General features: G+C 44.9%; 1 protein-coding gene across 5 annotated transcripts in view; it reads left to right on the top strand.

Annotated features, from left to right (window-relative positions):
- Positions 1–12571, top strand: part of SFMBT1 (Scm like with four mbt domains 1) — a 70045-nt gene that overhangs the window by 35338 nt on the left and 22136 nt on the right. For 3 of the 5 annotated variants that reach the window (XM_030227966.2, XM_050979406.1, XM_050979403.1), the window contains exons 3-7: positions 5213–5307; positions 9756–9996; positions 10366–10454; positions 11382–11628; positions 12303–12400. In XM_030227966.2, the coding sequence (XP_030083826.1) occupies positions 5213–5307; positions 9756–9996; positions 10366–10454; positions 11382–11628; positions 12303–12400 (770 nt within the window). Of the gene's footprint in view, positions 1–4234; positions 4477–5212; positions 5308–9755; positions 9997–10365; positions 10455–11381; positions 11629–12302; positions 12401–12571 lie in introns of those variants that run through there. The other 2 variants (XM_050979405.1, XM_050979404.1) reach the window with 2 other exon arrangements.

Genomic DNA, 12571 nt, shown 5'->3' with positions numbered 1-12571 from the left:
AGGGAGAAGCTCCAGGTTCACAGGTTCTGGGTTGTGCTCTGGCTCTGGGGTTGTCATGGCTGTGTTTGTTACTGCTCTGTATCAGAGCAGGGTGTACCACTGGCTTAAATGGAAACAAAATCTGGCCCACCTTGGTGGTTGTATTTTCAAGAAGCTGTGTCTTTCCTTTCTGTGGTACCACTATGAGGTGGGCTTGTGAGAAGCTTGGTGTTGTTAACACTTATTGTTTTAAGGCATTTATCTTTCAGAGTGGTTAATACCTAGTTCTGTCCTTGTCCTTATCTTCTTAATATTTTGGCAAGCTGTTGGTGCTGGTTGGAAGAGTCAGATAACTGAAGCTGTTTGCTGCCATTGTGATCTGTTTTTCTGCAGTCCTGTTTTTCAGAAGTGCCTTGGTGTGTCCTCTTTGATAGGCTTGTGATATCAGTACCTAACCTCCTGCAGAGTGGTGTGTTAGGAGAAATCAGCTCAGGTTTTGCATCACCTTGGAACACCAGGCCAGGAAGAGTGTTAGTGTGGGATGGCTGGGAATACTAACAGCTTTCTGAAATGTGGGGGTTGGGACCATCCATTTGCTCTGTCTTGCCTGCCATGGCTTGTCCCTTTTCTTTGAGGAGGTCCTTTCCCATCACAGTTTATATAAAACAAATTATAATTTGTAATTATCAGGGTAAACAATTGGACCAAGATTTGATCTGAGTATTACTTTCCTTTGGTACTTTGTCCAACAAGCTGCTCTTCTCATAGGATAATTCACTCTTGGTAATTTTTCTACCTTTAATTTATAGAAATCTAATTGTTGTCAGTGTTGCTGAAGAAATGTTAAACATAATTTTAATCTATAGTGCTTTTTAGGAGAATGATATCATCTGCTTTATGATGTTGAAATGTGCTTTTTGATTATTAATTACAGCAAGTCAGTCAAGTTGTTGTCAATGTTGTATTCTCAAACAGTCCAGAAAAGGCATCATGGGTGTGGATGTAGAATTTCTTCTGGCACATGCAAATACTTTTTCCTTGCCTAGTGGAAATTGCAGGCTTCTGTCACAGAGTGTAAGGAAGGGAGAAGAAGAGTGAGGAGTTGTTTACATGGTCAGCAGTGCTGTGTCCACAGGCTGTGATAGCACATCCCTCAGTCTTAAAACCTTTATTGACATTTTTCCATCTTCCTCAAAAAGTAGCAGGTCAGAGAGTCCTCTCTCACTGTGTGCCTGTGAATAGCTGAGGAAAGGTTTGATACTGGCTTGAAATTACTCAGCAGCTATTTCCCTGAGCATCCTTTTGTGCAGGTTTGAGTACAGGAGGCTGTGAAGAGCAAACAATAAATGATGAGAGCTTTACTTGCATTCAGAGATAGTTCCCACCAAATACCTGTGTAAGCATAAGCACATTGGTTTTGTGGTGCCCTCTAATATTGTTTTCTGAAGTGCTTTTGAGTTACACTGGTCCAAACCACTGCTGGAACATTGCTTTCATAGTCTTTGACTGGTGTAATTTTCTTCCACTTGGTAATTTGCAGCAGCTTTTGGAGGTTCTCCTCTGTTTTTCTGGTTTTACATCCAGGCTCTCTAGCTCCAAGAACCCAGACAGAGCTCAGGGTTGTTGGTTGTAATCCTCCCTTGTGCTATGAGAGGAAAAGACAACTTTTATTCAAGTCACAGGCTTTTTCAACTCCTGAAATTCCAAACCCTGTCTTTATTTATTCATGGCCTCGCAGCTGGTGGAGATGAAAAAGATTAACTGTTATTAAAATCAGATTGAACTATATCTACATTTCAGGGTGAGAAACCTTTGGGTTAGCCTTACTGAAGTCTGCAAGACCTTCAATTGTGATGTACTTAAATGTCCAATGTGACAGTCTTCAACTAAATGACATTAAAAATGCATGAAAGTTATTTGCAGTGAGAATTTAGCTCAAATCCAAAGATGAGAACAGCCTAGTGTAGACTGTTTCCATTTCAGATATTTTTAAGGGCTAACTTCCTTAATATTTCACTACATTCTCCAGTCCAAGTGGTATAATTCCATATTCTTTCTCTATCTGTATGTATCAGAGAGCAGCACAAACCTCAGCTGGGGCAGCTTCCAAAATGGAGGAAAACTTCCCAGCTCTGTGCTCAGTGGTGGAAGTGAGACGTTGATCACCTCAGTTGTAAAACCTTGGTGAAGTGTGAACACAAGCTGGGTTCAGCTTTTGTGAGCCGCTCCTGGGTCGGGGACAGGCTGTGGGACCGGGGCTGAGCGGGGACAGAGGAACTGCCTGGCAGGACAGAGCCGCTCTGGGATGGGGACAGGCTGTGGGACCGGGGGTGAGCAGGGACAGAGGAACTGCCTGGCAGGACAGAGCCGCTCTGGGTGGGGACAGGCTGTGGGACCGGGGGTGAGCGGGGACAGAGGAGCTGCCTGGCAGGACAGAGCCGCTCTGGGATGGGGACAGGCTGTGGGACCGGGGCTGAGCGGGGACAGAGGAGCTGCCTGGCAGGACAGAGCCGCTCTGGGTGGGGACAGGCTGTGGGACCGGGTAGCAGGACAAGGAACGCTGCAGGACAGAGCCGCTCTGGATGGGACAGGCTGGGACCGGGGTGAGCGGGGCAGGACTGCCTGGCAGGACAGAGCCGCTCTGGGTGGGACGGCGTGGACCGGGGGAGCGGGCATAGGACTGCCTGCGAAGAGCCCTCTGGTGGGGACAGGCTGGGACCGGGGTGAGCAGGAGGGAGCTGCCTGGCAGGAGAGAGCCGCTCTGGGATGGGGACAGGCTGTGGGACCGGGGCTGAGCGGGGACAGAGTTGCTGCCGTGTCTGACCGCCGGGATTGCTGAGCAGCAGCAGGCGAGCCGGCTTTCCTGGGAGCTCCTTGTAGCAATTAAGTGGCAACAGAAGTTACTAATTGACCCTTTCAGTGTGTGAAGTGACCTGTGGCTCATTTAAGGAGCTTAAGTGCCCCTGGGCGGTTATCTGATGATAACGGGGCTGGGGACTCGCCGTGCGGGGCCGGAGCGGCCCCGGCTCCCTGCGGCGCTCCCGGGGCGCTGCCGCTCCGAGCGCCTCCCCAGCTCTGCTCTGCTCCACTCCCTTCCAGCAGTGTCACCGTGTCACCCCGTGGAGGACTGGCTTCTTGGGGCTGGAGGGCAGCGGGGTTCTTGATGCAGGGGGATTTTTGATGGGAAGGGTGAGATGGTTTTCTTTGGGTGGGAGCAAAATTGGAATTCGCTCCAGGGTCTGACTGACCAGAGCTGGTGTCTGTTGCCTTTTTGTTTCTGGATCTATGAACTTCAGCGTTTCTATGGTTATATAAAACTAAAATTCTGTTAAAATGAGTTGAGAAATCTTAATCTATTTTAACAACATTTTGCAATGAAATTGTTTTTCTTAGAATGGCTTGCAGCCAAAGCTTTGATCAGCTCCACCCTAATTTGCAAACAACTGGTCTGTGTCTTAACCTTTTATTTCCTAAAAAAATTTTAAAAAAACTCCTTATTTATTTCTCCAGGTAATTTCTACAGTAAGTTAAAAATTATTCTTTAAAAGTGATGGTGATATTCAAGCTCCAAATCTTTTGAGCTATGAGAGGCCAAAATAACCAGCTGTGGTTGTTTAAAAACAGAGAGTTGGGTTCTGGAGAGATAAGAGCCTCTTTTAAAATAGATAATGTCATCAGCAAACAACAGCTAACTGAATATACATTTTTAAGTTTTGGGAAGTGATAACTCCTAGAGTCACAATGAAAAGTCAAAGATGAGCTTAACCGTCAGTCTGAAGGTAAAATGAACCTATTAAACTCAAGACTTGTAGGTTTTAGTCTATTTAACCTATCCCAGACTTTTGGACAAATATTTGCTCCTTTCTATTGGAAGACTGGGAATTGTCCCAGAGCCTACTTAGCTTGTTAGCCTGTCCAGGGGGCTGATAAGGACACGTGGTGGTAATTAATTCATTTTTTTAATGTGTAGTGTTTCCTATTCAAACGACTGCTGCTGGAAAGATCAGTTCCTGCCTGCCGTAGGAAAGGCAGGGGGTGTAGGAAATGCCAGTGTCCTGTAACCTTTGCTGAGCTCTCCTTGGGCTTGTGATACACAGAGATTTCTCTGTTTTCAAATATAAACAAGGTATCAGGTTTCCTGGTGCTGAGAGGGGGAAAGCTCTGTTGTTCATTCATAGACAGCTCTGGGGCAGATGGTGGAACCAAGCCTGAAAATGAAAATGAAAGCTCTGCTCTTGTGTGCTGTCACTGCCACCCCATTTTGCTGCTGAACCTGAACCCGGTGTGTTGAGGTTAAAAATGCTGCTTGCAAGGGCTGGGACCCTCACTGGCCATCCCACTGCATTCCTGCAGGAAAAATGAACTAATAGGGGACCTAAAATCCACCCTGGGTGTCTTTGTAGCAAGGTGGATACATGTTGGAGAAAATAGGGATAGGAGAGCAGCATGGAAGGAGGCCAAGCCAGAACTGAAGGGGAGACCAAGGCTGGGGTACAGGTTTGACAATGATAATAGAGAATTTGACTAATCTGTAGTGTGGCTTGTTACAGGTGCTTGCTTCCCTAACAGCCTGTGTGAGCTTTGAACTGTGGTTTGAGTGGTTTTAGCACATTTATGCTTCAAATGCATCCCATAATGAGGTTTTCTTGGTCTAAAGAAGCTGTTACACCTTACAAGCTGGACTTTTGAAGTGACCAAGTTGAAAGGACTTGATTTCAGTTATGTCTCGAGTTGTTTTCTTTAGAACTACCCTGCATCCCTCTCTTTGCTTTTGGTGTTTTAGAACAGCTGAATGTATACTATCTGACTTTAAAAGGAGCACAGTCATATTTCAAAGGATTTTTTTAGACTTTCTTTTCAAATCTCTTACTAGTGGTACTGCTCTTTCCTGGGTGGTTTTTAATTTAAAACACCAACAGTCCAGTGTGCCTGGAGTTCTGAGTCTCTCATATTTGTTGATACAAATACAAAGCTCTTCTGCCTTCATTTCCCTCTCACAAATTGTAAGCAAATTTGTGCTAAACCAAAATCCTCAGGATTTCACTGTTTTCCAGACCAAGTCCAGCTTATAAGTACTGTTCACAGGCAATGAAAGGCCAAGTAGTGTTGTCCATTTCTTGACATGTGTTCACTGCACACTCGTGTGCTCAGTCATTTGGAATCAAAGTGGGCTTTGCTGTGGCTTGTAGTAGCCTAAAGCCACAGAATTAGAAGTGTTTGGCTTCTCTTCCAGATGCTGGTTCCAGTGTGGAAGAAATGGAATTCAACTGGGATGAGTATCTAGAAGACACAGGAGCAACTGCAGCCCCCCATGGATCTTTTAAACACGTGAGTAAGGGAGTGCATGTGTGCTTGGCATCTCCTGCATTGTTTCTTTGATAACAAAGTGTTTAGGGTTTCTTTGAATGAGCTCTTTGAATGCTTTCAAATTTGGAAGACTAACTAGAATCAAGTTTTTTATAGAGACATGCAGAATTTAACCTTTTTATTACTGTTTCTTGTCTTGGTCCCTGTATGTAGCACAGGGTAAACCCACCCAGAAATGCTGAAATCCAAGGAGTTAAGGTCTTTTCTGCACCAGAAGATAAGCTTGATTTTTCTCAAGAAGCTCAAAATATCCAGTCTCTTTCTTCTTTTGCTCCTGGACAACTGTTATGGAGGAGTAGCTTTAGAAAGCTGGTAGCAGAATAGTTCTTGAGCAGCAGAATTCAAATGTGCTCTTAGAAAAGGCTTTAGTGGCAGACCCCAAGGAGGCAAGGAGAAAATAACAGCTCTGCCAAACACCTGACTGTAGTAGTTAGAAAACTGATTACGATAATTGTTGATCACAAGCTTAATGAATAGGATGAAGTCTTGATAAGCCCTTGTCTTTGCCCTTGGACATCTTAAATGTCTGCTGGTAAAGTCCTGGAGAGCACTGTCCCATTAGGGGAGACCTGAATGTGACATCTGCCTTCCTGTACAGGGTCCTCAGTGAAGGTGAGCTGTACAGAGCTGGTGTCCGAACCTCTTGGTTCTCTTCCAACAATTAAAGCACCTTCCAGACTGCCAGACTGGAGACTGTGTGTGACACATTGCTTGGAAGACACCCTGTGGTGCTCAGGCTTTTGGGTCCAACACCATGACTTTCAGTATGAGGAAACTTAAATCAGCAGGAAAACAGCCTGAGGTCTGTTTGTGAAGGATCACAAAGCATTTTTGAGTCCAAGGATAACCTGGAGGGATGAAGACTATTAAATAATCTGTTAAACTATGTCAGTTGTGTTAGTAGTGAAGATGCACAGAAAATACAGACTTCACAGAGGCTGTGAGAGCACTGGGACGTAATTGTAAGGTTTTTGTTCAAAGTAAAAATTCAGGCATCTCATTTCTGAAGGGAAGGGGACTGTGCTTGCTTTATTTTTCTGGGGTGTACTGAGCCTGCAGCAAGAGCCAGCTCAGAGTGGTGGTGTCCATGCAGCTCACACTGAGGGCACAGCGTGGAACCAGAGCAATGGCATTTTGCAGTAATACAGGGAATGGTCTGTCTCCTCTGGTGTGGTTTACCTCACTGGATCTCTGTTAAAGAGGCCTGCTATCATAGCTTGGACACTATACAACTAATTGTAATGCCAGCTTTACAGCAGTGGCCACTGAATTAATGTTATAGCTGGATTTTGTTAATTAGCACAAGACACACTTTGAAAGACTGACTGCACCTGCACCAGCTGTGTCAAGTCTGAGGTCTGGTGGCTGTGGCCATGGTTGATAAAAAAATACAATTAGGTTTTAAAAAACCTCCACATTTTGTATTTTTTTTTTTAATTATTATTATTAGTGAGGAACACAGTGCAGTGTTGTTGGTGAGGTGACATTGTGATGGGGAGTGGTGAGGAGGTGTAGGCAAAGCCCTGGGGGGTCAGGGGGCCTGGACCTCTGCAAGGAGGTCATCAGTGAGCATGGAAATAGATACCTGCATGTTCAGAATGCAACTATTGGGCATTTTCTACCAGAGCTCCTTAGAATTTGTCCAGACACCAGTGTTGATGTTCTCTGTAATAAGCTTGGCATGAAATTCTGAGGAGTTATTGCTGACACTGAATTGACAGGCAGAGGGAGGAGCATACTTATATCATCGTCCTGCTGTTAACAGAAGTGCAAGAGTGCAAGGTCACATGCTGGGGGTTTCTGTGGTCCATTAGAAGGTAATGTGCTGGAAAAGGTGGAGTAGAGAGCCTCACTGCCTCCCAGTGGAGAGTGCCAGCCTGTCTTTGTGACAGCCCTGAGCAGGGTTAGTGTGATTGCAGGGTTCATCAGGTGAGTGGCTGTCAGTGGCAAGCAGGCAGGCACTGGTGTGCCTGTGCTGCTGATTGTATTCCCTCCAGCTCAAATCTGTGGTCCCAGTTTCTTGACTTTAGGAATGACATACTTTTATCATCCACCATCAGGAAAGCTAGCAAGCTTTATCTCAGAAAAACAGAGTGGAAAATTCTGAGCTGAAGAATAGTATAGGCACATGAGCAAATGAACATGTATGATAAATTAATTAGTATGAATGCATTTTAAAATGGAACTGTATGGTTTATTTTGATTCTTTTTAAATACTGACGTAGTGAGCTCCCATTGTGAGTTGTGGGTGAGAAATACCTAACTCATGTTGTAGGAGAATACATGGTCAGGTTAAGGAAATGTAATCCATGCTTGTTAGCAAAGCACTGGACTTGCTTATGGGAGAGGTGACTTTCTAAATCTGTGTGCTTAAATTAATTCTGAAAGTTTCGCCTTGCTATGAGTAAGACACATTGGAGAATTTAAGCTACTTCTCAAATTAAGTGTGTTCTAATGTTTAATTTGTTAGCATTTTAAAAATTAAACAATATCAAGATCAAAGTGACTGACATAAAATGTAGCAGGAAAAAGAACTTACCAAAAACTGTAATGGAGCTGTAATGAATGCCAGTGTTGTTATGCCCCCAGGTCTAAATACTCTTCCTCTAGAACCAAATGCTCTTTTGAAATTCCTTTCTGCCCTTTACAACGTTGTGTGACCCTGAAAAACAAGTTGGTCTTCAGCATCATCTGAACACATTTATTTGCTGTGTGCTCTTGCATGCTCTTATTCCTCTTTATCTGTTCCTTATCATTATCTCCCCAAACTGAGCTGCATCCCTGGCTCTGGCTTGTGCCGTGGCACAGCCTGGGAACAGCTCCTGATGGGAAGGGGGGACGGGGGTTGGAGTCACAGCTGCTGGCCCGCTCAGCTGCCCTCTCGGGCCCGCTGCTCCAGAGGAGATGCTCCGCAGGGTGCCCATCCCTGCTGGCCAGGCTGGCCCGGGAGGCTGCTCGGAGCAGTTGGCGGTCGGCGCTGCCCCGGCCCGGCGGCGCTGCCGGGAGAGGGCGCGGGCACCGCTCCGTGCGCGGAGCTCCCGGCTGGGGCCGGGCAGCGCTCCTCCTGCTCTTGGTGCTGCTGGAACCTGCTCTGCCTGCCAGGAGGCTGTGCTGAAAGATCGGGTGTAGGGAGCAGCACAGATTTCCCAATTCTTCAAATGCCGCGTTGAGCTCGAGGCTTTTCTCTCAGGAATCAGAACATGAAGTTTTTTGTCAGCAAGACAACTGTCTTTTTGAAGAGACACCCTCTATAATACCACTTCAAAATGCCTGCAGGTATTGGCTCCTGCTGATTAGGTTTTTAAGAAGAGATTTCTCTAAGTGAAGGGTATTAACCCAAAGGATATGAACAGTTAGCACAGGCATATGCTTTTCTTCCTGGTGTAGTTCTCTTAGTTTTATTTTTAGCAAACCAGTATGTGCTGGCTGATGAGACTATAATAGCTATGGCAGTTACTGAACTGTCAGCACAGAACAGGGAATAAATACCTCAGAAAATATCTGCTCCATCTGCATCATGCTGAAAGCCTTTCTTTTAGTAGGTTCACAGAGGAAAGAGGGATCTCTTTAAAAAAGAAAAAAACCATGAGTTACAGCCAACTGAGAATGGGGAATGGACATGTCAGAGTTTCAGTTAGGACTGAGGTCCTGGAATTAAGCATAGATCAGAACATTCTATAGAGAGAGCAGAACAGAGTCCATCTGCTCTTTCGGGATTTGGGAGAAATTAGGGGTATGAGAAACTTAAGGTGTTGCCTTCTCTTTTAAGTCTCTCATTTCAGTGTCTGAGTTCTGTGCAGTCAGATTGGTCACCTGCACACAGCCCACCCACATACAAACAGAGCACTTCCAGTGTCTGTCTGGTGCTTTATTGTTGTCAAAGCATGAAGAATACAGACTGATTGTGTTCCATGCAATTTATGTAACAGTGCTGCATATAGAATAATTTAGGTTCTTGCATAGAGGTTAAAAATCCTTATTCTGCACTTCTTGCAGGTTTGTGACTTCTTAGATGAGCATGGTGGAAGAGACAGATACTGTTACCTGAGGCATGTGTGTGTACTTTAAATGGGCTTTTTGTCCAAAGACCTTGGATGACACAATTTAACACAACGAGTCAAAGTTGTGGTGCTGACTTTGGCCTTTAGTTTTGCCCAGGTTGCCAGCCCAGCTGTGAGTGGGAAAGTCTTTCAGTGATGGGGAAGGTGTTGTCCAGGGCAGAAAATTAATGTCAAAGTGTTGCTTTAAGCTTGGAAAGATACTCTAAAATGCAAAGAAGATTTCATTAATGCTGATTCTATGTGCATTCTAGCTTGGGTCCCGTAATGTGATAAAGCTGTTTCTCCAAAGAGGCTGGGTGGCATTTGGCTCCAGAGGTGCTTAGATATGATGATCTTCTTCCTCTTCAGGTGGATACAAGTTTGCAGAATGGTTTTGCCCCTGGTATGAAGCTGGAAGTCGCTGTCAAGTCTGACCAGAACACCTACTGGGTTGCCACCATCATCACCACGTGCGGGCAGCTGCTGCTGCTGCGCTATGACGGCTATGGCGAGGACCGCAAGGCTGACTTCTGGTGTGACATCCTGACTGCTGACCTGCACCCCATCGGCTGGTGTCAGCAGAACAAGAAGATTCTCAAAGTGCCTGAAGGTACCAGCCCTGTGTGCAGACACAGGGGAGCGCACCAAGAGGTGCTGTTGTGCGGTGCCAGCTGGCCAGGCAGCCTGTGTGGGTGCTGTGGTGTGCAGGTGCTGTTGCTGTGGGGACAAGCTGAGGTTATCTGCTGTGTTTTCCTGAAATCCCATGGCAGAGGCTTGTGGTTATCTTAATCATCACCTCCAAAATCTACTGCTTAGACATTTCCTTTAAGTTGTATTTTGTTTTGTTTCTTTAAGTTGTTACAGGTGCGTGGCAGATTCTCTTGAATTAGGCAATGCAAGGTTGTGGTAATGTCTTGTGTCTGAATAATCTTTATCTGGCAGGAAAAATCACAGTCTTTCTCTTTCACTCTTTGCTTAGGTATCAAGGACAAGATACCTGACCAGGAGGAGTTCCTTCAGCGGGTGCTGAAGGGGGCCTGCAGTGCCCCTGCTAACCTGCTGGAGGGGGTAAGTGCTGCAAGGGGCTACATACTGGGTTTTGTCTTGGCTTTGCCCTTCATCATTAAGGGGACCTTATTTGAGCTGTCAGTTCAATTCCCTTCATAAGTTTAGGGAGCATTGTAATATGCTCTTGACCCTTGAGTTCCACTCTCTTGTGTTTTCTATTTACAGTATTTAATTTTTATAGCGTTGTCCTGAAACATATCTGTTGCTGCAGGTTTGAGTTGTTCATTAATCCTGGCAAAAGAAAGACCTTTTTCAACTCCTTAAGGTTTCAATCTTCTTCCTGTTCTGTTCCTCCTCCATACAGCTCTAAGAAAATAATGCTTTATTTATCTGGCTTTCATGTTGTCTCCTTTCTCAATTAACTCCCTTCACTTGGAATTGTTTTGTTTGGGAATTTTTTACTAACAGTCATATTATTGTTTCACTTAATTACATCCTTGCTAGTGAAGAACCAAATTTTTTATCCCCTGCTTTGCACTTAAAACAGTATCTGCTCCTTATATCAGTGTCTGGTTGTAAAGTACAGAACATAATGGTTTTTGGAAAATGCCTTTGACACCTTCATTACAGCTAACAGTTCTGTCTGTATGTTTCTGTCTAGTCATCTTTGTATGCTGGATGACTCAGTTTTAGAAAGAGGTTATTCATGTTTTCTTCAAACCTGGAATATATAAATGATAATGTCTCTGCAAATGATAATGAGGACTTTAGTGAAAAGTGTGCCTGTATCTACAGGCAGTGCAGAAGCTCTGACACAAACACCAGCGATTCTGATCATCCTCACTCCTGGCTTGTGTTAGGGAGGGACACGGATTTCTGTGCTTCTATGCTCATACTTTATTTATGCAGACAGAATGTGTGTAAGGAGGTGGAAGTATGGCATTTGTTTTGTTCTGTTGTACAGACTAATTTGTATTCTTTCTGTAGCTTCACAGAGGGAAAAATCCATTGGACCTCATTGCGCCGGGCTCCCGACTGGAGCTGCAGAACAGCCGGGACTCCCTGGAGGCCTGGATCGTCACCGTGGTGGAAAACGTTGGTGGGAGGCTCAAGCTGCGATACGAGGGCCTGGAGGACCTGGACAAATTTGACCAGTGGCTCTTCTACTTGGACCCTTTCCTTCACCAAGTGGGTTGGGCAGCTCAGCATGGATACAGCCTGCAACCACCTTCAGGTACTTGAAAGCACAGATCTTGTGTGTGGTGATCAGAGGGTGGAGGCTGCTGCTTTAGTGCTCTGAATTGTCCTTCTGGGTGCCCATGGTGCTCACATAATCTGTGGGATCTGGCAAGTCCTGTACCTAATAAAATGTAGGTGAAGGCACAAATAGTCCTACAAGGCTTTTCACCCACTTGTTCTGAATGCTTTTGCCTGTCAAAACTTTCCTCCTATGTGTGCAAAGGAAAGAAGTGAAGAAGGGATTGCCTTCATGATTCTGGGTATTTTTGGTATGTTTGTTTTCCTGGGGTGTAAAAAGTCTTATGGTTTTGGAGTACTGCTCAGCAGGAGCTTTTGCAGCTCAAGTCTACTGGACTGATTTAGATACCATTTAAAAATATGAAAATCTTAAAAGAAGGAACAAGTGTGTGGAAGCAGAGGCAGAGGTGGACACATCTTTCAGGCATATCCATGTAAGGGCATCAGAGGAGGGGGACAAGAAGTGGCAGAAACACAAAGGGATGGCTTGTGAGCTTGCTAGTGATGTAACATATTTCCTGATGAGGGAAAACCTTGGGATAAAGAATTTGGCAGTTTAGTGGGGCACAAATCAAACTTTATTGCTGTGTGTTCTGAGAGAAAAGAAGAAGAAAAATGACTACTCGCTCTTTCCCTCTCTTTTTCCTCAAGCCATTAGGTCCTTGAGGAGTGAAGCAGATTGGCAGGAGATCCTGAAGAAGGTGAAAGAGGAAGAGGAGGAGTCATCTGTTCCTACAGATCTTTTTAAGGTAGTTTAATGCTGTGGATGAGACCATGGAAATGCTATATTCCTGAGCAATGATTCAGGGAAGTCAGACACCCAAAATTCTTTCCTTGTTTTATTTTGTTGGTTTTTAAAATTTAGTCCCTTTCTTTCTGGTTTAAAAATGTAATTATAAGGGAAAATTATCATACTGGTG

Source organism: Serinus canaria, chromosome 12, assembly GCF_022539315.1.
Source record: "Serinus canaria isolate serCan28SL12 chromosome 12, serCan2020, whole genome shotgun sequence".
Classification (NCBI taxonomy): Eukaryota; Metazoa; Chordata; class Aves; order Passeriformes; family Fringillidae; genus Serinus; species Serinus canaria.
Note: the sequence above shows the minus strand (reverse complement) of the source record. Positions and strands in the feature narration are given on the sequence as shown.